This window comes from Micromys minutus, assembly GCF_963924665.1.
Source record: "Micromys minutus genome assembly, chromosome: 1".
Classification (NCBI taxonomy): Eukaryota; Metazoa; Chordata; class Mammalia; order Rodentia; family Muridae; genus Micromys; species Micromys minutus.
Window position 1 is genome coordinate 234,023,680 of NC_137969.1, and position 25,997 is coordinate 234,049,676.

At 40.1% G+C, this 25,997-nt stretch overlaps 1 protein-coding gene across 2 annotated transcripts in view; it reads right to left on the bottom strand.

The window, feature by feature from the left end:
• Positions 1-16,461: 16,461 nt before the first annotated feature.
• CEP128 (centrosomal protein 128) overlaps positions 16,462-25,997 on the bottom strand; it is a gene marked incomplete at its 5' end in the record, with an annotated part of 311,478 nt that continues 301,942 nt past the window's right edge. Inside the window, 2 exons of one of the 2 annotated variants that reach the window (XM_080914797.1) lie at positions 16,462-16,736; positions 23,888-23,996. In XM_080914797.1, coding sequence (XP_080770923.1) covers positions 16,609-16,736; positions 23,888-23,996 — 237 coding nt within the window. In that variant the 3' untranslated portion in view covers positions 16,462-16,608. Of the gene's footprint in view, positions 16,746-23,887; positions 23,997-25,997 lie in introns of both variants that reach the window. The other variant, XM_080914796.1, reaches the window with a different exon arrangement.

Below are 25,997 nucleotides of genomic sequence, written 5' to 3' on the forward strand. Positions count from 1 at the left end.
CTAAGCCACCTTCACTTCTGCCTGCATCCCTCACCAGACCTTCTATGGTCTACATTTCCACTTAGATTTCACCTTCACAGCTTCACACAGTAGTCCCGAAGAGCAACCTTGCAGGGAATCCTACCCTGCCACATGTTACCTGACCTTAGCCATATTCTAGAACTTTGACATAGACTTCTATTGCCCCCTTACTTATCCACAAGCATGTCTATAAAACCAGTATTGCATATATACCGCACAGATATAGCCTGTTTCCCTTGAAGCCACGGTAGTTGTTGTGGATTAGAAAGTCCTTAGCTTATTAAGTTTTGGATGAGATGGTCATGTGGGTTTTTGTCTTTCAGTTTGTTTATATGATGGAGGATACTGAATTATTTTTGTATGTTGAGCCATCCCTATATCTCTGGGATAAAGCCTCCTTGATCATGATGAATGATCCTGATGTATTTTTTAAAATTCATTTGCAAGTATTTTTTGAGTATTTTTGCATCTATGTCCATGAGGGAAATTGATCTGAACTTCTAAATTCTTTTTCTTTGTTGAATTTGCATGTAGTTTGATTGTAGGGTGACTGTGGCCTTATAAAATGAGTTTGACCATGTTCCTTCTGTTTCTATTTTGTGTGTGTGCTCACTCACTTGTGTGTATAGTGGTAAGAACTTGCAGAAGTCAGTCCTTACATTCCATTATGTGGGTCTCATGGATAGAATTCAGGTCATTGACATCTCTACCTGCTAAGGCATCTTGCTGGGCCCTCTATTACTTTTGAACTCAGTCTAAGTTTTCAGGACAAGGGTAAAATATAATCAAGAACTTTGCTAGAATATGTCAAGAACATTTTTGCTAGTCTCTGAAATCTCATGGGTCAGGCCTATACCTATGTGTTGCTTGAAGCCAAAGCTTCTCTATCTGTGAGTCATGACTCCTTTAGTAAACCTCTATCTTCCAAAAATATTTAATTATTATTTATAATAGTAGCAAAACTACAGTTATGAAGTAGCACTGAAATTAACTTTGGGTTGGGGGGGTCATCAGAACATGAGTGTTTGTAATAAATGATTAAAGCATTAGGAAGGTTGAGAACCACTACTTCAAGTACTCTAGTTCTCCAGAATCTCACCTGCCCTATTTTGCTTCTTATTGCTGTGATAAATATCATGACCAAAAGCACCTTGGGGAGAGAAGGTTTTATTTTATCTTACCCCTACACTCCATCACTGAAGGAAACCAGGTTAGGAATTTAAGCAGGAGATAGGAACTGAAGAAGAAACCTTATTGTATCTCCTCAACTTACTCAGCCTTCTTTCTCAAACCACTGAAAACCATGTGCACAGGGTTGGTGCTGCCCTTAGAGGGCAAGGCCTTCCCACAACAATCAAGAAAATGCCCTACAGACTTGCCTACAGGCAATATGCTAGACACATCTCATTTATGTCCCTTCTTCTAAGATAACGCCTGCTCACATCAAGGTAATAAAAAAAGAACAAGGACACCACCAGGATGTGCCACAAAGTTCCACCTAAAGCATGGTTAGCATTTTGTTGTTCAAAGTTCCAAACTCATCAATATTTCTCCTGAAAACTAGTTCCAAACGCCTAGGAAACAGTCAACTTGAGTTCAATGCTCCCACTTCTTGGTACAATTTGTCTCTATTGGCTACATTTCTATTATGACAACATACCTGAAAAGGACAACTTATTTGAGGAAGGGCTCCTTTTCTCTTACAGTTGGAACAGAATTTTATCAAGGTGTCTGACGCAGCTTGTCAGGTGGATTCCACAATCAAGCAGTAGAAAGAGATGATGCTTAGTATCAGCTGGCTTTCTCCTTTATATTTAATCCCTGAGGCCAACCAGAGAATGGTGCCACCCACATTAAGGGTAGATATTCCTGTCTCAGTTAGCCTCATCCAGAAAGTCCCTCACAGAACATGTCCATGCCTTTAGGGAGATTCTAGATACTGTCAATGACAATCAGTGTAAGCCAACCGAAGCCAAGTGAGGCAGCTTCTAAAGTCTGAGGCAAAAATACCACCCCTTTCCCCATAATGAACCTCTATCAGTTAGGACTTGATTAGGGCTCAGTTCTTGGCACAATTTCTTTTCCCCTTTCAATTCTTGGCAGAGAGGTGCAGTCTAAACAGTGAATGGTGTTCTGAAAAACTGAGGATGCCTATGCAAGTATGCTTCTATTCTTCTGTCTTAACTGAGATCCACCCAACAAGCCCAGCCTCTTCTCTGACATCAGTATTGACTACTTTGCCAAGCAAGGAGGTCTGCAATTACTACTCTGATTGTAGTGTGCAGAACAATGACTAAATCTACTGGGTACTGCTGGACTCGGTGGCATATGCCTGTAATCCCAGCTCTTGGAAGGTAGTGACAGAAAGACTGTGGCTAGTCTTGTCTCCATTGAGAATTGCAAGGCAGCTATCAAGTAAAAAGTTACCACATGCTAATCCCTGGGACTAATCTATATTACCTTATTTGGAAAAGTGTCTTTTCAAATACAATTAAGTTGGGGATTTTGGGTGTTGGGGAGCTCATTCTGGAGTGCCCATAAATGTTATCACTGGTATCATTGTACTAGGGAGCAATGGGAAATCTTGCACAGAAAACTGTGACCACAGAAGCAGAGAGTAGAACAATGTGGTCACAAGCCATAGAATACTGGTGGTAACCAGACCTGAGTGCAAGCAGAGGGTACATGTTTCATAGGGCTGACACACCTTGCTTCTGTTTGGTGAAATTGACTGTGGACTTCTGAATTCCAGACACAGGTGAGCATGTATTTGTGCTGGTTTTTATCATTTAGTTAATGATAATTTGTTTAAGCTGCTATAGAAAAACCGAGGCTCCAGGAATGCCTGAGGAGTCTCCTCTCTCTGGCCTCTAGCATTTACCCTCTCCTGTAAAGAAAAGAGAAAATGAGGGAAGAAGAGGGGAAGAAACCAGAAACACAAGTCTATGGAGAAATGGAAGATAGAAGGGGTGGACATGGAAGAAAGAAGCTGGTAAGGGAGGAGAAAGATTCGGGAGTGCTGGCCACATTTCAGGTATGTGGTCTCAATTCACATTCAGAATTCTGTATGAGCCACAAGTTTGAAACTGGGTGTCTTCCCCATGGGGAAAGAGCATCTATGCTTCCCTCTCCAGTGGGCACCAGACAGCCAGGGATGCTCCGAGATACTTCCATGATCCTACAAGTGTCACTGTAGCTTCTTACAACTTTCTCATAGCTGACAACAACTTCCTTTCTAAAAACACAGTGACACCCTCATCATCTAACTCACAGGGACACATACCAACGTTGAACACTCTTTAAGACTCTGTTTACAAAGCCTGCTTCCTCTACACAATGGTCCATCACCTCTGCTGTTTCCATGATCTGAAATACATATCCAGCTCACAGGAAGTATGTCTATTCTGTTTTTCTGAAAACAGCCAATGATTCTGATAAATATTTTACAATACACAAGACACCTCCTTTCCATAAAGAATTGCGATGTGATTTTGTTTTGTTTCCCCTCTTACAGCAATCTGCATAGGGCTGGGCTGTGATGGTCCCTACAGACACTCACTGCCCACCATTCTGAGGCAATGCAGCCTCATATTCTTTGTACCATAGCGATATATCACATCGTGTAATGGTGATTGATATCAAGAATTACATCCCTGAGGCATGTGAGGACTAAATCATAAAATATAGATTAATAAAATTCATTGTCTTGCTACCTGACAGAATTGACTCATGCATTTTGGGATGAATTTCTGGGAAAGGAGTTGAAGCCAGAATGCATTTCTCATCATCCTAATTTAAACACAAAATACAATTAACTGCAGCCCCTCAAGTCCCAAATATTCAAAGCATCTGGAGATTTATTTTTATCATCAGAAGAGTTACAGCTCTGCCCTGTGAATTCACCTGAAGGGGCCTGATTTTCATTATTTATTTCCCAATATGTGGCAAGTCAGTATAAAAACCAGCTTATTTTTAATTGACTATATGTTACTGCCTTATAGTTGTCCAGAGGGAAGACTACATCCATGGGCTGTTTATATTTTTCACAGTGTTTATTTACGCCAGTGTAACTAAAAGGAAAGTTCACTGAATTTTTCTGTCTTCAGCCTTGGGAAAATTGTAGCATGAATCATGTGTGGAGAGTCTAGCCATGGGCATGTGACTGTATCTTATGATTTCATGTTGAATGTTTACTTTTGCAGACAAACAATTCAAAGAGACATTCTTTGTGTTCCCATGATCTTAAAAACAATAGATGTAAGTCAATTATGCAATTAATAATCACAGAGCACAAGTCACAGAGACAAACTATAGGCACTCTTATTTGAAAATACATATCATTCCTGTAAATAGGCCTGGTCCCACGTCAGAAAACGTACATTTCAGTCAAGTAACCTACATGGTGCTTTGATGCTATGTTACTATGTGCAACAGCGTGGGAATGGGTACAAACCTTTTGTTGTCCATTAACCCAGGTTCTCTTTAGAAAAGCATTCATTTATATTCCTTGGCTGTAAGACTACTCTGAGAGTGATATGGATGGGCCATAGGACTCACTCATAATGAGGTGGTGACGTTGACAAGTATTCCACCTGGAGTGTCACAGTCACTGCATGGACTCTGTCACAAGTTCCCATTGTGACAATCTTAATTGGGCCAGCATAATGACAAGCAGTAGAGACTGAGGCCTTTGACTGGGCTGAGTTACCAGGCTCCAGTCACTGTCCCGAGAGAAGCACAGGCTGCTCTTGGCTAATAAGGTGCTTAATATTCTCCCAGCACTTTTTCAAGCTCTTTAACTTTATTGTCATTTCAAGAAAACTCTGCCCCTGATGGAAAAAATAATTTCTCTTCACCCAGGGCCTTTTTTCTTGGATTAATATTAATATCCCATGAGCATATTAGCTATGGAGGGAAGGATCTAGTGGCAAATGAAATCCACCCCATTCCACTCACACAGCATGTAGGATGTAGGCCATGTGAAGGAAAATTCCCCATTCACAGGGCCCCTCAGATTTCTCCATGAGCACTCATTCCCTTGTCTGAGTCATAAGCTAGTTTTTGTTTTCTTTTGGCTTCTGTCTATTTGGTCTTTATTTTTATTAATTTTATTTTGTCAAGACACAGTTTCTCTGTGTAGATGTAAAGGTCCTAGAACTTAATCTATAGTGCAAGCTGGCTTCAAACTCACAAATATCCACCTGCCTCTGCCTCTTCAGTTCTGGGATTAAAGGCATGCACCACCACCAGTGTTCACCTGGAAGTACTTCATTAGAAAGCCTTCTCTAGGCTGAGAACACAGAGAATTATTTACATTCTAAAGTCACCTGGCAGTAGTTTGGACTGCAGTAGAGGCATCCCTTGTAAACCACCAGGTGCCTCCTTGTTTGTGTGAAAAAAAAGTGTGTCATCCAAGTGGCAAGGTGTGGACAGCAGCTCTTTGTGCTGTCCTCTAAATGCTGTTTAATTTACCCGCACAAGAGAAGGCACCCCGGTGTTAATGATTCCTTATGATGACCCTTCAAACCTGTCCCCTTCCTTAGCTAGAACTCACACACACAAGGCACCCACTCTCTCTTCTGAACAAGCTATTCCAGTCGAAGATACTTGAATGGTGAGTTTGCATAGGCAGCTGAGTGACCATGTACACGGACTTGGAAGTCCCAGACTGCATTCATGTTTGGGCTATGTCTGTAATATGTGATCTTGGCGAAACTGTCTCCCTGTACCTCCGGTTCGTTGTGTGAAATATACCTTCAAATACAAAGGTCACATGCCAGTCTCACTGCGTTCTAGTGAACACAAACAACATGGTAGTTGTATCTCACCTCACCTCATACAAATAACAATCTGAAGACACATTTATCAGGTACTCAGTAAAGACTCGACCTATCAGTGCAGTCTGTAAGAATAAGTAGGCTGCTTCAAGACATGAGTTCAGCTTGTCACTGAATTCTGTGTAAGTGGAGAAAGAATCTAGTTCATGGGATAAATTAGTCAGAACCAGACAGTTAAGGAATATTTATGGAAAACCACCATGTCCATGTGCTTTACGTACCACTGTACGTAAGTCAGAGTAAGTCAGATAACTCTGAAAATAGTCATAGGATGATTATGGACGCAAAATAATATGAAACTCAGAAGTGCTAATTAAATTGTCCCAAGTTAATTAAATGGGACTTCTAAGTTTAGAGATAGAATTCTAATCCAACACAATTTCACAATTTCAAAGCCAACTACAGTGTGTAAAGAGCAGGAGGGAGGCAGACGATGCCAAGACAATGGATTTCTGAAGGGTCAATAATGACTAGGTCAATAAAAACAAAACTGAAAATTCATGGCTTAGCCTCTCAGATTTAGCTTCATAGCACAGATTCAAACAATCCCGTCTGACTTCAGTCAAGTGAAGAATGTTGTTGGTGAATATCTCAACAGCCAACACACAGACAATCAGAGAGGAAGACTGACCAGCAGCTCACTGAGCTCACCTTTCACAGTGACAGGTAGCCTGGCAACCCAGCGCCATCCTGGCAGGTACTGGCAGGAAACAACCAGGAGTCTGGGCTCAATAAGACTCTTCCACCATGAGAGATGGCCCATGGAGGCATTCTGGGTTGAGATCCATGTAGATGTAGGTAGATTCCAGTTCACCCCGAACACACCATTTCCTACTTTAGTCTCTAAGTTTAAAAAGATTGTCAAGAACAATTCCAAAAATTCTCCGCACAGACAAGGTATTCATGCATTTCTCTAGAAGAAAGGCTGGTAGATTTTATATTTGGGAGCTTCCATTTTTAAAATTTAACAAAATTTCTGATATAGTTGCATCTTATCGTTGGAGAACAGAAGTTAAATACAGTCCTAGTGGGAAAGCAGCCTTTTAAAGAGAAAGTGATGTCCTACTTTATGCTATCTTTTAAAGTAGTTAATGAGACTCTTTTTTTTAAGATTGTTTCACTCTGCATGTGACAGCCTTGAGTATGGTGTTGGGCTTCTGACGGATCAATGATGCTCTCTGTCCTGTACTTGGTACATTAGATGACTTCAGAACACAGCTTGCTGGGATTATGTCCTTCTATGGAAGCAGAAGAGATACACGTTTCTGATCCCAGTGACCATATGGTCCATAGCTATGGTATGCAGCACTTCATTGTTGGACTCTTACCACTGAGATCCAAAGGCACATAGTTTCTTGTGAGCCATGACACTGTCTTCTGTCAGGCCAACAACAAACAAGTTGCAAGAAGACATTCTACTTAAAAAAAAATGCATCATCAAATTATACCAGGATGGCCAAAGGACCGTTAATGTGATTTATAAAAGATAAATGAAGAAACACATTGAAGAAGTAGGGGGTACCATTCAGTGATGAAGCACCTGTCTGATACATAGCCTGGATTTTTTTCCTCAGAACAATGAACAAAAGAGAATGGAATAAAAATGGAAGGAGAAGAGGAGGAGGAGGAGGAGAGGCACATTGGGCTATTTGTGCCCCTTTGACAATACTTCAGGACTACAAATGCAGACACAGCCAAACAGCTGCAAAACCCAGAATGTGAGAAGTCCAAGCCATATGGGCTAAAACTCACCTATGTATGTTTGCAACAATTCAGAAACAGAAGAAGTGCCAGAGGCACAGACAAAGAGAAGTGCACTATCCAAGTGACTTACAGCAGACGCAGCCTGCAACAGGAGAGATGAAGTACTCAGTAACAAGGAACTGGCATGTGAGTGAGCTGTGCAAGTTTCTCAAGCCACAGGCATGGGAAGGAAGGGACACTGCTGGGACAAATAGGCAACCAAACCACAATCAGATGCACATCAGCTGCTGGTGGCAGATCTAGGATGTGGCAAAGATTAACTGCATAGTGTGTGTGTGTGTGTGTGTGTGTGTGTGTGTGTGTGTGGATGGGGGGATGGCTCAGCTTCAAAGTGTAATTACTTCAACAGCTGTAGAGTAATTGGTGATCACACATCATTACCATGACCCATATCTACACTTGTACAAACACAGATGAAAGGGGATAACACTTATAGATATTTTTACTGATAAGCATTATGAAAAAATTAGAATATTTCATGTTCAGCATATTAATCAATTATTAATAACTGATACAGGGACATGAACTGATTGGCATAGTTTCCATGGCATTCATGGCACTGAAGGTATGTTTGAAATCTTAGGCCAGTACTCCAAGAACAATAATTAAATGTATGTAGTTGGTCCCTTGGTTCTGGTGAGTGCTGATGCTGCGAATTGACTCTCCAGACAAGTTAATAAACACTTTTGTTGACTGTGTTTGGGAAAGGTGGAAAAGTGTAGGTGTGACTAGTTCAACTACAAAATGTGTCTTGGACACTTAGCATTAAACCAGCTGCTGCTTAAGGTAGAAACTGATGCCTAATTTCAGAGATTGATGTCTGGTGAAGCACCATGACGGTGGTATCAACTCAGCATATTTACCACGCCCACACACACTGTAATGAGCAAGCTGTGGTTAGGTACTATTGTGCATAGGGGTATCTGGAAGATTTGGGGTCCCTCTCAAGATTCTAACAGTGGACACGATATTTGCTGAACGAGGCAAGAAGATATTTACAACCCTAATCATGTTTATAACTATCCAGATTTGTGTACGGCATCTGGATAATTGTAATATACGCTATAGATATTAAGGTGGTGATGATTTACTTTGGTCTGACTTTCCCAGTTTATATCAAGTTTTATAGCTGGGCTCCTCACCCACGTTCCATGATGGTACTGCTCAAGGGTTAAGTCATTATTCTGGTAGGAAAAAGGGGTGTGTGTGTGTGTGTGTGTGTGTGTGTGTGTGTCTGTGTGTGTGTGTGTGTGTGTGTGTGTGTGTGTGTTTCTTTAGTCAAATTGATCAGGCACGTGTAAAATCACAACACTGAGATGAGTTGGTATGAGCATGGTTTCCACTTTGGTACTTACCATGTTAGCAGATGGCGGCATCATATTAGGAAAGCCGGGATTTCAAATGTCTGCCCATGTGAAAAGACAAAGAGATCCTCCACACATCCCTGCTTTCAACAGCAGGCATACATAACCCCACCGGATTTGAACTTATTCTCTCTTGGGTGTTCTGTTTCTAATTCACTTGTACTCAGCCTTGGAGAAGAGTAATAAACACTGGCTATTAAAGGGGATTAAATGCTGGCCCTCATCATCTACTTGCATGAACATGCATGGGAAAGTTTTTCTATAGCTGGTTTGTGGTACCAGAATCTGAGACTCTGCATCCCATTCTCAGTCCCGAGGGGCAAAATTAAGGAGAGAGGACAATTGACATTAACCACGGGCATCAGCCTATGAAATGCACAACACATGGTTCACAGCTCAGAAGCATTGCTCTTGATGCAACAGCAGACTTATGGCAGCTGTTCTGCTGGGCATCTGGATCCCAGCAGCTCTGCCCTGCCTTGTTCTCTCCCATGACAGCTGTCTACAAGAAACTCAGTCTATCTTCAGTGATAACATAGAGACTGGACTCTAATCTTCACACAGGGCCTCCTCTATGGTAAATTATTCCAAACACATAAAGTTATAACTTTTGTAATGTAAAGGTTGCCCCAAAGTAACATAGTAAAACAAGAACACTTTTGTGGAGACATAATAGGAATGTCCAAACTATCCAGTGTCTGCCTTCAAAATGTCAATGATAGGGTCAATTGCTTCTGCTTAGAAGTATGTACTTGCTGATATAAGGGCCCATTCATCCCTGAGCTCTGCCAAAGAGAATCGGAACAGATAAAAGGCATTTTTGAAACCTTGTAGGCACATTTTGAAAGAATTATACACATAATTACATCACTCAGGCAACCGGAGACCACTCTTCAAACACTAGAGAGTATTGCAGTATAGTCTTAAGAGGATGTCAGTAATTGCTCCTAACTAAAAGACAGAGTCCTGGTCAGTAGACATCAGTCTGGAGGTGTAGGTGTAAATTCAGCACTCTTGGAAGCTGCCTGTCACAGAGAAAGTTTCAGAACTGGAGTGAAACTGGATCTCAGGGGACAATATACAATACTGGGAACCATTATTAAATACATTCTTATACATTGCCTGAGATGGGGGAGGGGTGGGTGCAAAAACAAAGTATCAGAAAGACTAAAATCAAATGGATATCCAAGTGCAGTTGTTAAAACCAACCCTTCAGCAAAATCACCTGGATTTAGTACAGTCTAGACTGTTAGACCTTTGCTCCCTACCCATAGGTCCCAGTCAGCAGGTCTAAGAATGGTGAGCGTTTCTAATTCTGGCAAGTTCCATGGTGATATTGCTGTTGCTACATTTGCGACCACACTTTGAGAACCCATGCTTGAAGGATATGTATTGTCCTCTCCAAACTATGATGTGCCCTCAGTGGAATCTAATCAGCAGGCTTGCATGCAGTTAAAATAAAAACATGAACGCTGACCACTGTTAATTCAGAACAGTCAAACTAACCTCACAAAAGACTTCTCCAGTGGAAAAAACAGGGAACTCTTTCCACCGTACGCACTGGCTTTATTGGCTGTGGTCTCCGTTGAAGCACAGGATGAACCTTGGCCAGCACTGCGAGGTCTCTCAAGCCTGCAGCTGTCTGGAGGAGACTTCTTTGCCAGGGACTCTGGGCAGGAAGTACCTTGTTAGAACCAATACATCTATGTAACCCAGGAGAATAAAAAGGCACAGAAGCTTCTAGATTGCTCCAAATCTCTTTTCACACCCACCCTTTCAGAGCCACCTTGGTAGATGGCTCTGCCACTATGGCTACTTCACTTTTGGTGACTGACACTTTGAGGTGCACTGTAATGGGAAGTTTTTAAAATGGTAAGTCATAAATCAAGCCTGTACCTTCACGCACAGCAGGATTAATGGTAGCATAAATAAAAATCCAGAGTGTCAGAGAGGCATGAGACACTCAGGTGCAAATTATTAGGAAGAAGTACACTTTGCATCCAGATCCAAGTAGTCAGAAAGAGGTATAGAAATAACATTCCAGATTAGTGCAACACTAACCAGATAAACATTTCACCATATGCACTCAATTCAATGGGGCTCCCCCTTACAATGGGGCTCTGCCTCACAATGGGGCTCCCCCTCACAATGCTCTACACTCCCAAAAGCCTTAGAGACAGTTTCCTTCCTGACCAACAAAGAGTTCAAAATGTATGTTGTTGAAGGCAGCCTGGGTTCCTCTGTTTATCTCATATGACACTGTTCCCAACATCCTTCAGTGTCTTACTCAGCTAACTGCCTGGCAAAAATGGGAAAACAAGCATTGGCACCACCCTAAGGGTAACACTGAGTAAGAGTTATGCAGGATGATAGGAGAAAAAGTGTAAAGAGGGCATCTATTCCAGACTTGAAAACTTAAATCCCATCTGCAGCTCTTCCCAAATTTTGCACCTATTCTTTTGGCTCTAAGGCAAAGAAAGCAAAATTAAAATGTTCTCTGATACCTGATGTGCAAATAAATACAATGTGGAAATGGCCATGTTACAAGGAGAGAAAGTCACAGCATCAATTTTAGGACACAAAATGTCAAAAAAAGGTGAGTACCTTTGTGTTCACAAGCGCCACAAGGCTTTACAATTAAGTCTATGATGAGCTGTACTAGGGAGGCAAAGTTTCCCAGCTACCGTGTTCCCAAGGTTTCCACCACAAGCACACTTAAAATTGTGTGGTTGAAAAATAAATCAGAAAAAACTCTTTTAGGAGTTGGGGCTCAGAAAATAAAGTGCTTGTGTTGCACAAATGGGGCCTTATTTTGATCCCCAGCAACCCGTAAGGCCAAGTCTGGGACAGTAGACAGGCAGATCCTGTCCTTGCTGGCCAGCTCGTCTAGAAGTAATATGAAAGCCTGTTTCCAAAAATGAGGTGGAGAAGCAATTGAGAAAGACACCGGACATGACCTCTTATCCCCATATATATGCCCGTGGAATATACAGATTGTATAAGAAAGGAAGGTGCTAAACCTCCATCTCTATCGGCTCTTCCATGTGGACCACATGGCTAGAAGCTATCAGAGGCCATCTGGGTTGGTAAAGTAGTAAGGTCTGCATTGGGCCTAGATTAGACACAGGCACAGGTATAACAGGAGGTCAGATGGGCAGGCCATGTTGGAGAGAGGGTGGAACAATTTTTTCCAGGCAGTGCAGGCTGGTTTACTTTGTGTCTAATCAAAAGAAAGGGTGGCCTCTCTGCAAAGCAACTGTGGTCTTGGAATCCAAAGTCCTGTTTCTCATATACGCAGTTTTCCTACCTTTACACTAGATCTGTTGTGTTTCTGTGGAAATGAGGCTAAGTGAGACCTTTCATGGTTTAGATGTTTGTTCTCAAGTAGGAATAAGTTGATATTTTTCTACTGCTAAACGTGAAGACTTAAAAGTTGAAAGATGTAACTATTTTTATATCATACTTTGGAGTGTGGAATGCCTTTATATACAAACTCTTCGATTGCTTTCCAGCTCTAGTCTCATGCTTTAGTTTTCATCCAAGAAAGCCAGATGCTTTCGTGAGAACTGCTCCCTCCTTTGAAGGCCATGAAAATCACAAATTCTGTTTGGTTTTGTCTAAAATGGGAAAAAAATATTGGGATAATTTGCCTGGGGTGGGGCATAAGAATTTCAAAAAGGAATCTTATTCAGTGTTCATTCACATTTCTTGCTAACATAGGATGCTTATCTACATTGATAATACTCCCAAGTCCTAAGAAATATGTTATAAGTGGAAAAGAGTTTGCTAAGTAAACAGTCTCATTATATGTAAGAATTTGGTCCCAGTTACAATATTTAACTATGAGATTCACCACAGATTACATAGACAAGAAGGGTAGCAAGCTAAATATCAACTGCATAATAGTGAGTTGGGATTTAAACTATACACATGTATCTACCATGTGGAAAATGTGGATACGTACTTTTGAGATGCGTGACCTTTAAACAACCCCACACACTACTTTATTATGCTATCAGCTCTATCTCTCTGCTGGCAACATAAATAAGCAATACTAAGAATAAAATGAGTTCTGGGAAACTGGATGCATAAAACGTTATATAACCAATTGGTTTCCAACCTTCAAGTCAGACACTGGTCAAGAGAATATTATGACCTTAGCCAATAGGAAAAATAGCAAGCCAGAGTTCTCACAGCTGTGCTTCTTCCCCTCTGTGGGAACTTCAATTGAAGTTTAGTGTGTTTGGGGAGAAAGATGGCCAGAAAGTCAAAATTATTAAACCAAAAAAGGTCAATGTTCAAATTACGTTTTGGATCAGGTGCCCTGCAGAAGGTTGAACTCTTCCATAGTCCCAGTGTTCCCAGCAATATGGCTGACTCACTGTGATTCAAGTGAGGCTCTTATCACATTTAATCCAGATACCCTGCCAAAGGAGGGAAGAAAAGGAGACCCTGGATCTGAGATGCAAAAATCAAGACTATTAAGTGCTTCCTTAGCATTTTCTCTTGAGTTTCAGCTCAAGTGTGAGGTGACCAAAGAAATAGCAAAAATCCTGAGAGGAGACAGGGCCTTAGATTTAAACCCCTAAAAATATAGGACCAAGGAATTCTGACAAATTCTTGCTCACAAAAAGTTGACCTTGCCAGTGAAGTTCTGGTAGGATCCATATTCAAAATCAGATAACTTCATTCATCCAATAGCAGCATAGGCCACTGGATAATATACTTGCCTTAATTTTTTCATATTTTAAAAGTTCTTCTATAGGAGTTCTCTCCATTGGGCTATAACATAAGAAGCTAGTATGCTTTAAAGTATTTTCTGAGTCAATAGTCTAATTTCCCTCCAACTTGGAGGTCAAACTACCCTACTCAAATTTTTACCATAGATGTACTAACATTAGTTCAGACCAGCTTCCAAAGTTCAGACTATTCCCTTACATATGGAGAGCATGCCATCTCTGCTTGTATGTGAAGGGAAATGACTTGAAACCTTTATGTTTAGGATTTAAACAGTGGCTGTCAGATTTAGCTCTTATATTGTTCACTGTTATTTCATTCTAAGGAGTCAAAACAGAGCCGATCTATACTATTGTCATTGTTTTTGTTGCTCACCATAACTAGATAGAAAGATCCCATTGCTGAAGACATGGCTCACTTTGGATGACAGAAAAATCACCCTCAAACTGACAAGAATACTTACCGCTAACTAATGCATAGAGTGCCAGCAGGCACTATGCAGGCTGCTGGAGAAAAAAAAAATACCAGTGACGTAAGCGCTCTAATAGCAGGATGTCCTCACGGGCACAATAGTAGCATAATTCTTATGCTCACCAAGTCCTAATTGGTTATGAAGCCTGTTCTATAGGGAGTACCGCATGCCTGGTTAAAAAAGAATGTGTCTGGGAAAGTCATAGGGAAAGTCAAGGGAAACTTACTGTTGTTACGTCATTAAGTGGCCATGCTGTCAAACTACATTCTAAATGTTTGTGTCCAGACAAATGTTATGCTGTTTGAAAATTTGGTCAGAGACCCCTGCCTCCCCCCCCTTTTGCAGTGGGTAGTAGTTAACAAAGAGACTCATTACAGGTCACAGTACATAGATAAATAACTCTTGAGTCAGCTCCCTCATCCAAGCCTTCAGGGAAGGAGCACAGAGAATGTAAGAGGCGGAGAATGGCACCATCTGCAGTAAAATGCTGGCTTCTTGACAGGTCACTCTTTTATGCACCAACTCATAGCAACTATGTTGACCTAAAAGAGATACACAACTAAACTAAAAACTATACAAGATCAAGCCAGTCAAGAGTGCAGCATGGATTGGGGAGAGGCCTAGAGACTCCCTTCCTATTTGAGGAGCAATTGGCAACTGAGAGCAACGGAGGGAGGGAGGAGTATTCTCCTTTGAGAGCTTGTCGCCGATAAGCTGTTCCTGCCTCAGCAGATGGCCACACAGCAAACTGCATGTGTAGGATATGAAATGGGGAGGTGGATGTGACAGGAACCCCTCGGGGGATTGTGAGGGAGAGACTGGTGGATGGATATGATCTCAATGCACAGTGTGAAAATATATGGACCTTCCAAAGATTAAAAAATATGGTCAAAAATAGATTGTTAGTCAAAAATTAGTATAAGTACTAATTTCCTAGAACTCTAATATCTTATCCTAGATGCTATAGGTCACGGCGGATGGCAGGAGTGTGAGCTACTTCTTCAACCGAGCTCTTCCTGCTCTCACCTTAAGACTATTGAGAACCTCTGGGCTTAGAGAAGACAAAGCCAAGCCTGTTAAACTCAGATTTGTTTCTAGCTGGCCTAAAGACATTGCCCCCAATACCATGGACTTTACAAGACGAAGTGTGCTTCAGTAAGGGACACCTGCTTTGATACTTTCCTTATCACTGACACATGAGAGGTCCTCAAAAAATGGCCACATTGAGTAAGTGGTCTCAGAGCTTACACAGCATGTGGAAATTCTTTGATATAACAACTCCATGCCCTGTTGCAAAAGATGCATTCATGTTCCTGGGGTGGAAGTGTGGGGGGGGGGGGGAGTCATTTCTTCTACACCTTCAAGTGTTATGGTAAGTTAGTAAAACATTTGGAATGAAAATACACCACTTTAATGAAATATGAGAAATGCAATAAACAAGTATATTTTATCAGACACAGCAAGCATTGTTCTTACAAAGGAATTGCTTTATTGTTCCTGCCTTTGTGAAGGTCTTCCACCATGGCCCAGTTGGACTCAGTTTCAGGATGAGGGCCATTGTTTAGCATTCACTGGTAGATGGGCACGGCAGAGCAGTAAGGTTTTAGAAGCACGTTGGTGTTGAAAAGGCTGGGATGGGAAACACAGTCAGGTAGTACCAAAGCTTATAAGGATTCCTACAGAGTGGATCCCACTGACCCAAAAGAGGGGTGCCAGGATTGAGGTCAGAGCAAACCAAATACCACCCAGGGTATGAGCAGGATGATCACAGTGGGACAATAGGCCATAACACAACAAATATATAAAAGATGTTATGAATTCTTTATGGTGTTCTATGATTCAGCTATCATTTATAAATTCTTCTGCAATTAAAATGATAATTGGAATAGTTTGAAGATACTTCACGTAGTAGTAGACTGCTGAGATTGACAGGTGATAAACATTTAAAAGGCAGTCTCATATTTCATAGCACCTCCACAATTACATACAACACATGGCACGTGAGGAGGGAGAAAATTTAAGAATCCATCATGTACAAATGTGCCTGACTCTAAACTGCTGGAAACGTTTGCCTGGAGGGAACCCCTTCTCCTCCTGTAGCCAGTCATCTTAGAAAGGCATCAACTACAAATTCCAGGTTGGGTTGGAAAACTGTGACAGTGAGAAATAGGAAAATAGAAGGTTAAAAACAATCACTCTCTCTGCCGGTATGAGTTGCTTTTAAATGGGTTATATATCATTCATAAGTTGATATTACCTCCACAAGTTAAATTTACTCTCCCTCACAAAGACTGGATACAACATCATGCTAGCCAACATTTGGTGGTTGCACGGAGCTGAAGCCACGTGACATCTTTAGACAATCTGAGCCCAACGGCAACAAGGACCGCCGCTGTACTTGTGAAGTTGTGAATCACAGTTTGTACTTTTTGCTCTCATGTCCCTCCCTCTTGGACTGTGGACTTGTTCCATTCGCTGGTAAACTTGTGGCATCTCCCGTGATTGAAGCTGGATCGGGGGCAATGGTTCTTTTGGTAAATGCTGGCAAGGCTAAGGGAAAGAGGAAATAAACCCATGTGAGCAGAAAACTGGAGCCAAAGGACTAATCTTGTAGAAATTAGTTAGGCATGGTATTTAATTTGATTTTCTATAATTAAACTTTACATGGACTAGCAGACATTTAGCATACATCAAAAATGAATATATTTTCAAAAAAACACTGAATTTTAAAATCAAATTTTTAAAAATTTGTTTCTGAGAGTGGAAAATGCGTACTTTGTCAGAATACAATGATACAAACACAAAGGATTTACAGAAATTTTGAAGACCTCCTTTCTGGGAATCCTCTCTGTTATATCCCCTGGATTTCTAGCAGTAGACCTAGAATCCAGGTTGTTTTGTTTTGTTTTGTGTTAATCTCCTCCGGAAGCTTGAGAGCAAAATCTCACCATTCACGTGAACTTGTCCCTCCAGGTTTTAGCTCTCAGGTCGCTGCTCGGCCACACCAACATGAATAATAATAATAATAATAATAATAATAATAATAATAATAATAATATATTATAATAATAAATAATAATATATTATAATAAGACTCTGTCATAGAACCAATATTCCCACCCTACTCAGGTTCTCAGAGTCTGCTTTTCTTCGCCTGACCCATCTACCTCACCTAAGAGTGAGTCCTTACAATTCTTCTCTCTTCAGCCCAGGCTGCCATTTCCTCTCAGGTTACTTATATCTTACTCCTGTTCTACTCAGGATGACCTTCCTAAAAGGTAAACTTTAGGTACACCCTGCTCCCGGACAGCCCATCCACCTTCATGCTTTCTGGTGAATATAGAGCGAGATTCAGGCACCTGCCAGTGGCCGCCTTCCTCAGACCTTTTGGACGTTTTGCTCCTAATATAAAGAATCCTTTCCCCCAAATCTGACCTCAAAGTCTCTATAGAGGTCTCTCAGGTGGACTCAAATTATCACACCAAAAAGATGGCAAAGAGACAGTCAAATTGCAAACTTTTTAGATGCTTTCTAGGGAGTGACGAGAAAAGTCTTTTGTCAAATTACAATAACCAGAGCCCAATCATTTATAAATTTCTACCACTTAATTGCTCAACATACAAAACCAAAGCCTGGTTTCATAAAATAAGCAAACAGAAGAGACAGATATGTTATGCTTCCATGGAATAAACAATCCTCTGATGGACAAGGAACCTTTGTTCTCTGGTCAGCACTTCCAACATTCCTCGTGCCACATAGTGTTGGCCTTGGGTCCTGTGAGTGCAGGGCAGATCACTTAAAAAGGAGCTATGCACGGTTAATCAGGTAGACCTGGAGCCATTAATATAGCAATCCTATTATGGTTTTCTGTGGACAGTTTATTTTTATCCAAAAGATATAAACTCTGATAAAAACAGTCCTTCAAAATACAAACCATGAATGCTAAGTTTTCATTTTCTAGCAATATAAACAGAAGTGAGAGATGAAATAGTTTTTACAAGACAACTTTTCTGAATTGCTTTTCTGAAAGTATCAAGTTAGAATATAATATGTAACTCACTTCTAAATTCTGTAATAATACTAGATTTTTTGCCCTCTTGCATAAAAGCCACAGCTCTTTACTTAGGTTCACTCACTTTTTTTTTTTTTAAAAAAATTACTTTTTAGGATAGTTTAAGATTTACAGACAATTTACTATCTATGTTTGTTTTAAAATTTGGTTTGGAAACACTAATCCCACAGAAATTAAGCATGTTAGTCTCAAAAGGTTGGAGAGTTCTAGAAGTCACCAGAACACTACAGACCTCATTTAAGTCTAGACTAGTCTCAGCCCCGAGAGGACCTGCCCTGGGGTCCTGTGCCTTTCATCTCAAAGGAGCTACACATGAAGACCAGTGGCCAGTCGCCACTTATAAAAAGTGAAAACGACGGCTCCAACAGCTCCAAAAGCCGACATTGGGACTCTGGCTTGACTAAGCCCCTACTGTCTACAGGCTGAAGGTAATGGAACCAGTCTTCTAAAAGAGGATCCTGACTCAGGGCCACAGCTCCCAGCCAGCCAGGATAAATTTGCGAGTGATCATGCTTTTAATAATGGATTTCTGTGTTCTCATTTCCAATGGTAATATAAACTTACAATTTATACATTTCTTCTCGTCTTCCTGGCACAGGGGATCTACCTTTTCATGAATTGACCTGAACTACACAAAGCTGACATAAATTACTTCTTAAAACAAACTTTCATTAATGCTGGAGCATTTCAGAGACCACAAATTATGCAGTGTTTTCCCATTTCCTTTGTTTTTTCCATGGTCAGTGGTTCTGTGCTTGCTTTGGTCACAGTTTCACTGATCCCCTACAGCAGCAGAATGAGTGTCTTGGCTTTCATGGCACAGGACAAAAGAAGCCTCCTGTGGCTTGTACTCCATCACAAGCAAGAAGGTGCCTGTTTGTGGGACCGGAAAGCAATGTCCTTCCACGTCTACAGGGCCGTGGTCATCTCCTCGCCAAGTTTCCACACAGGTTGAAATGGTTCAGAGCTCCAAAGCCAAATTTTACACTCAATTTAGAAGTTAATAAGAAAATTGGACATTTGTTGGTCAGATATAAAAACTGAGGTTTTTGCGGTGCCATTTGTCTTTATAAGACTCATTTTTGACCAAAGTGTACATCTATACATCAAATAGTTTGAAACTACTGTAGAGAACACCAGGAGCCTCCCACAGTCTTCCCTGTACTTCTCTAGAGGCAACCACAAACAGCTCTCTAAACAGTTCCTACCTTTCCTTCATTTATATAAAAAAAGTATAAAAGTGTTATTTTCTGACTTATCATTTTTAGACATTATCCACATGCACCCACCCACTTCTTCACACTAATTCTTCCAGAAATGCTATTTCTGAGGCTTCGGTTATGTCAATACGGAGTGTTTATAATTTCATGACCATGTAAATAAACACAGCTCACAGACAACTAATAGGGTAGACCATGGCAACGTTTCTTGTCTTGTTTTTCTCCCCATTTATTAATTGACTCATATTTTAATTTTTATAAGCTTATTTTCCATGACTATTTCCTGCCATTGGCTCAATTAAATCTTCTACCATTTTTTTCCCCTTGGACTTGTTCTCCCTAAGTCTTCAGTTGCAACAAATAAAGTTATTTCTTTGTTTCCTAAGGATTTGCTCAATAGAACCTGTCTTTAGTGTGAGAAGATTTATTAAGAGTGTGAGTTTCAACCCGGGAAACATATGGGAACAAATATAGAGACCAACAGGCAGAAATAATGCTGAGACTAAGACACCTCGGACCATTCAGGTGTAAAGGGGATGTCTCCATCACATCCCCCTCCTCGGGGCTCTGGAAACCTTGAGTAAGAGGAGGCAGGAAGAATGTAGAGTCAGAGGGGATAGAAGAGACCAGGAAAACAAGGTGCTCTAAGTGATCAGATCTCATAGGAGCTAGAGTGGCTGAGATGGAGGGCATGGGGCTTTTACAGGTCGGCACTGGCTCCTCAGCATGCGCTGTAGCTTCCACTTTAGTGTTTGATGGGAGCCCTGTGTGAATGTGAATGAGTGGGTCTGTGTTTTCCTGTGCCTTCTTTTGGGCTCTTTTCCCTTCTGTTGTTTTGTTTTGTCTAATTCTGATGCCAGGTTTTATCTTATTATTATCCCATAGAAGCCTGTTTTTTTTTTCCTAATGAGAGACAGAAATGAGGTAGATCCAGAAGGGAGGGGAGGTTGGAAGAAGCTGAGAGAAGTAGGAGGGGAAACCATAATCAGGATAGACTGTTTGAGAAAAACTATGTTCAATAAAAAAAGGAAAATGTGTGCCATTTACAGGCTCACCAATCCTGAATCCAGAAGGGTGAATAACACAGAACCACAACCTCCCTGGGACTCATGGGCAGACTTCCTCCAAGGTTCCCAGGCCAGGAGTGCAAAGGGAAAGTGTACATAGAAGGGAAGGGAGTGGAGGAGAGAGAAAACTTCAAAAGATGGGAGTAAAATATCCATGCTGTTCAACAATGATCTTGGACTGGAGAAATATTTTTCCAATGCCCTCATAAGGAAAATCATTCTCAACTTGAAATTTTGTAGTTGGCCAAACACAGAATTTTATAGTCAGCCAAAGGCTCGATCAAGTGTCAGTGGAACATTCCATTTTCAGGGAATCAAACATCAGAGACATTTACCTCCTTCTCCTCAATGTATTTCCATAAAAGCAAGGGGTGAAGAAGCAGGCACAGGAAATAAGAGATCAGAAACCGTGGAGGACAGTATCTGGGTGTCATATGCATCATGGACTTCATAGACAAGCCCTTTCCTTTCTGGCCTGCATGCTTTCTTTGCTCCCCAAATATGTGATGCCTATCTTGTCCACTTTGAATTGAGTTTAAAAAATTTGTCTTAAAATTATTATTACCAGTTTCTGTGTATTTATGTGTATTATTTATGTGTATGGGTGTTTTGCTTGTATATGTCTGCGGACCACGTGCACTCTTGGTACCTGCAGAAAATAACTGGATGTTTAGAAGTGCCTTTGCAGTCATGTGCCACAGTACGGATGCTGGGAGCTGAAATGAAGATCATCTAGAAGAACAGCTAGTACTCTTAAACAGTAACCCATCTCCAGCTCCTCCCTGAATTTTACATTTGTAAATTACATTTGTGTGTGTGTGAGTGTGAGAGAGAGAGACAGAGAGAGAGAGAGAGAGAGAGAGAGAGAGAGACAGAGAGAGAGAGAGAGAGAGAGACAGAGACAGAGACAGAGAGAGAGAAACAGAGACAGAGAGAGAGAAGGAGAGAGGGAGGGAGGGGAAGGAGTGAGAGAAAGGGAAAGACATGTAGATGTCATAGTATGCATATGGAAGTCAGTGGACAGCTTATGAGCATCTGTTCTTTCTGTCCATCCTTTGGGTCTCAGGGATTGAACTCAGGTTTGGCAAGTGCTTTTACTCACTTGAACCATCTTGCCAACTCTTGGTTTTCTTTTCTTTTCTATTGTCCTTTCCCCTGGCCACACCTGTTTTACTCTGTGTTTTTCTATATTTTATTTCCCATGTGTCTAGCTTTGTTGATCTTCATGCCAAGAATATTTTATAATTCTGAAACTGTTTACCCCTCATTCTCTCTTCTTAGATTCAGTCTTTTCTCGTCTGGGGACTTCTTATCTAATTGTCTTATTTGACAGAGGCTTTGTTCTACTGTGGGGCTTGGCAATTTTGACGTTTGGGAATATAGTAAAAGGTGAAATTAGAGGGCAATTTCTCTAAGTGGAATTATCTGCTACAAAACAGAAGTATTCAGACAGTGCTAACTACATTTTGAAAAGTATTGGGAAAGTGGGAATAACCATGGTAAAAAATAATAAATATAAACTTGTCAACAATTAAATTTTTTACATCCTATAATACAGGCAGTAACAAAATATTTCTTCATTCATACTATATATATATTGCAAGGTTAACTTTTCTAATAGTTATTAATTTTGTTTATTTTTGAGTCACTGCATTAGAATAGAAACCCATGTCTGCCCATGAGAAATATATCTTACTTAGAAAAATGATTAAGGCTGGTCACAAGATGGTACAATCAAAAGCTTAATGCAGTCTCTATGGATGCCTTTTTATAATATTAAACATAATTCCCATAACCTTGTAATATCCTACTTCATGTCATCTATCCATTTCCTGTTAGAAGACATTTTAGCAAGATTAAGTGGCAGTAAAACATGGCTGCTTTTCTTGACTTCTGGTCCTGTCACCTCAGGTTTTTAGGGTACCAGCATGTGGGACTTCCAATGTTTTGGGGTACTCAGCTTCTTCCTTCTTAGTCGATGGTAACCTGAGGAAACTTTTACATTGTTTAATATGAAAGACACAAGTTCTGCCCTGTATATACACCAGATTCTGCGATGCCATATTCAACTCGAGATGTTAATTCAAATTGAAGAGTGGCTGCAACACCAGCATAGCAGAGGGTTTACTGAGATACAAAAATCACTTGGTAAAATGAATCAAATGGAAAAGAAAAAAATGCTTACCTTTTGCAATAAAATAATTATAATATAATGAACACCAAACCATTTGTCAGAATCTGATAAATATTTATTAAATGAATCCATGAATATAAATAAGCAAAAATGAGAGATATCACCTTTGGATTTGACCTACTTCTTTTAAGGCTTATTTTGGTATATTATTTTATAGCAGACTAGCTATTTTAAATGACAGAATTATCCAATTTAATGTATAACCCTCTAGGCCCATGATAAATTGAAGAACTAAATTATTATGCAAATTAGAATCTATTAAATAATATTTGAATCCCAATAGCTTAGATAAAAGTAGACTTCAAAAAAGGACTTATATATTCATCTACCTAATTTAATTGAACATTAATTGGGCTTTTAATATGACTCAAGTGTTATGTGAGAGGCTAGGGAAGCCGACAACACTCATTCATTCTGTTCAATCTGTGGTGGGGTGTGGGATAGAAATGCAATCAACAAAAAGTCATTCAAGTTTTAAAAATCCATCTATATATTTATTATCCTAAGATTTATTTAAACTTGTACTGAGTTTAGGGTATTAAAATAGAAAACATCTTGGAAACCATAGCTGATGCACTCTTCAACTATAATGCAGAGCCCTTAGAGCACGGGAACGAGGACCACTTGTGGGGCAGGGACACATGGTGTAAATGGGTACTGGCCTAGTGAACCATGACATCAGTTTACTGTTCTAACAGGAAGTAAACAGTGCTACTCAGTATGTAGTTATATATGTATCCTTATTCTTTGTACAAAGAAATAGTTCTGAATAGTCATATGCAATAAAGTCTTCATGTTTTGATTTTCATTTTATTACAAAATAACTTTATCTGTTCATCTACAGTTTAACAACCTTTTGACCAAAAAAAATGGGCTTAATTAACTATTTTTTTTGTCATGGATGATGTATTTTAAGTTTTCTTTAAAAAGTTTGATATCTAAAAAGGAATTCCATGTTTCCACTGAGTTCGGTAATGTCAGAAGTGTTCTTGGGGGACTTCTTTTTATGATTCATAATGAAACATTTCTCGGACTTTAGCATGAATATTTCTATCATGTACTTGCCTTAAACTTTAATTTCCCCATGAATTACATTAAAAAATCCAATTTAATAACTGGTAGAGGACTTTATTACTTACAGTTGAAGTGTGAAAACTGTGGACTAGACAGGAAGCGACTGTGGTCCTGCCAAGAGGAGGAGTGCTCTAGGCCGTGAGCATGGGAACCGGCAGAAGAGGGCCTGTCATCCTGAGAAAGAGCAGCACACTTCAGTTCCATGACCTCAGAACACATGGAAAAGGAGTCATGTAAATGTACTGACTGGGAACCGGACCTTACTCTGCAAGCTACACTGCACATGCATGGGTTGGTGACAATGATCATTGCATAAAATAAAACATATGATGTGCTAAGGCACAGATATGAAAAAGAAAGAGATCACTCACTGTCAAGTACAATATTTCTTTCCAACCAGTTCGTTCCTCCACCATGTGAAAAGACTTTAGAAGCACATTTGTCAAACCTCTTGTTCTTTGCATTTAGTTTGCAAACATTTTAGTCATCACATTATCCTAATCTTTAACTTCCATGCTACCATAAACTAGCCTGTGGGCACAGTATGATGTACTAAGCCATTGTTTCCTTCAGCATTTAGATGGTGTTCAGGGTTTTCTTCCATAAATAACACAGTAAGAAATAACTTTAAATATGTAAGCTATTCCATACTTAGGTCTATCCCTTAAGACAATTCTTAGGTGGAAATCCTGGATCAATAAAAACAGTTTTATGTTTAAAATAAAACTTACCAGGCTGCTTTCTGTATAATTAATATAATATACATATACAACAAGTATTTATTTAAAATATACATAATAGGCTCCTTTCTTCCTATGGTGCACAAATATGTCTTCCTTAATTATTAGATAACTTTAAACTGTTTCATTATTTATATTGGTTAAAAATAGGTGCTTTGATATACATAAGTAGTAAAGCTGCTATTTTTAAAATAATTCTTATCAAATTACTTGTTATTGTTTTTGCTCTCCGTCCCCCACTCATTCAGAATAATTGGGGGTGGAATGTGCCACAGGCTGGGGCAATAACTGATAAGATTATTGGGGCATATGCTCAGTAAACTTTCATGTTTCCAAATGAAAAAGGCATTCACTGAGCAAATAAAATGCATGAAGCATGGTGTAATTATAACCATGATCAGTAGTACTCTAAGAACAGTAAAGACCAGAAAGAGACAATAGAATTGAGGTCAGAGAATATGACCCTTGGAGCTGATGCTCAAGAAGTATCTGAGTATAGCTGAACAACGACACCAGGGAGAGATGGGGAGGATGAAGCAATGTGGAGGAAGTTGAGAGAGAACTTGGTGTGCTTGAGGTAGGGAAGGAAAAGGGCCTCCGGTTGTAGCATTCTCAACCTGCCAAAGTGTTTACAGTGATGTCCAGGGGTGACCAGAAGCTATGTTTATAATTGGAGATTTAAAATTTTTAATTAAATATTTGTGTGTACACATAGGTATAAACATTTGCTGCTATGTGTGGAGGCTGGAGGACAGATCTGAAAAGCTGGTTTTCACTTTCTGTCTGTGTGAAATCTGGAGACAGGACTCATATTGTCAAGATAGAACAAAGGCCTCAACCCATTTAGCCATCTTGCTGGTTTCTTCAGATTTATTTATTTTATGTATATAAGTATGATGTCTTCAGACACCAGAAGAGGGCATCAGATCCCATTACACATGAGTCTGAGCCAGCATGTGGTTGCTGGGAATGGAACTCAGGATCTCTGGAAGAGCAACCAGTGCCTTTAACAGCTGAGCCACCTCTCCAGCCTCAAAATTAAATTTCTTAAAAGCATTTGAATAAACTAAAGTTTTATAAAGAGGATGGCAATGAGGTGGTACTATCTAAAACATCTAAAAAAGGACTGGCTAAAGATAACTTGTGTCTGGAAAAGGCAATCAAGAATGTTGACAATGACTCATATCAAACAGCTGTGGGTAAGTTGTTGTAAGGAGGCGTCTCATGGAACATCACTACCCGATACAGTCACAGCCATTCTCAGGGCCATCTTCATTGGGTTTTTATTTTGGTCACAGATATTGTATGTAAATACAAAATTTAAATAAAACACACACACACACACACACACACACACACACACACACACACACACACACAACAAATAGATCCTTGTTTCCCTCTTGTTCCCCAAGTCACTGCATATTACAAGCAC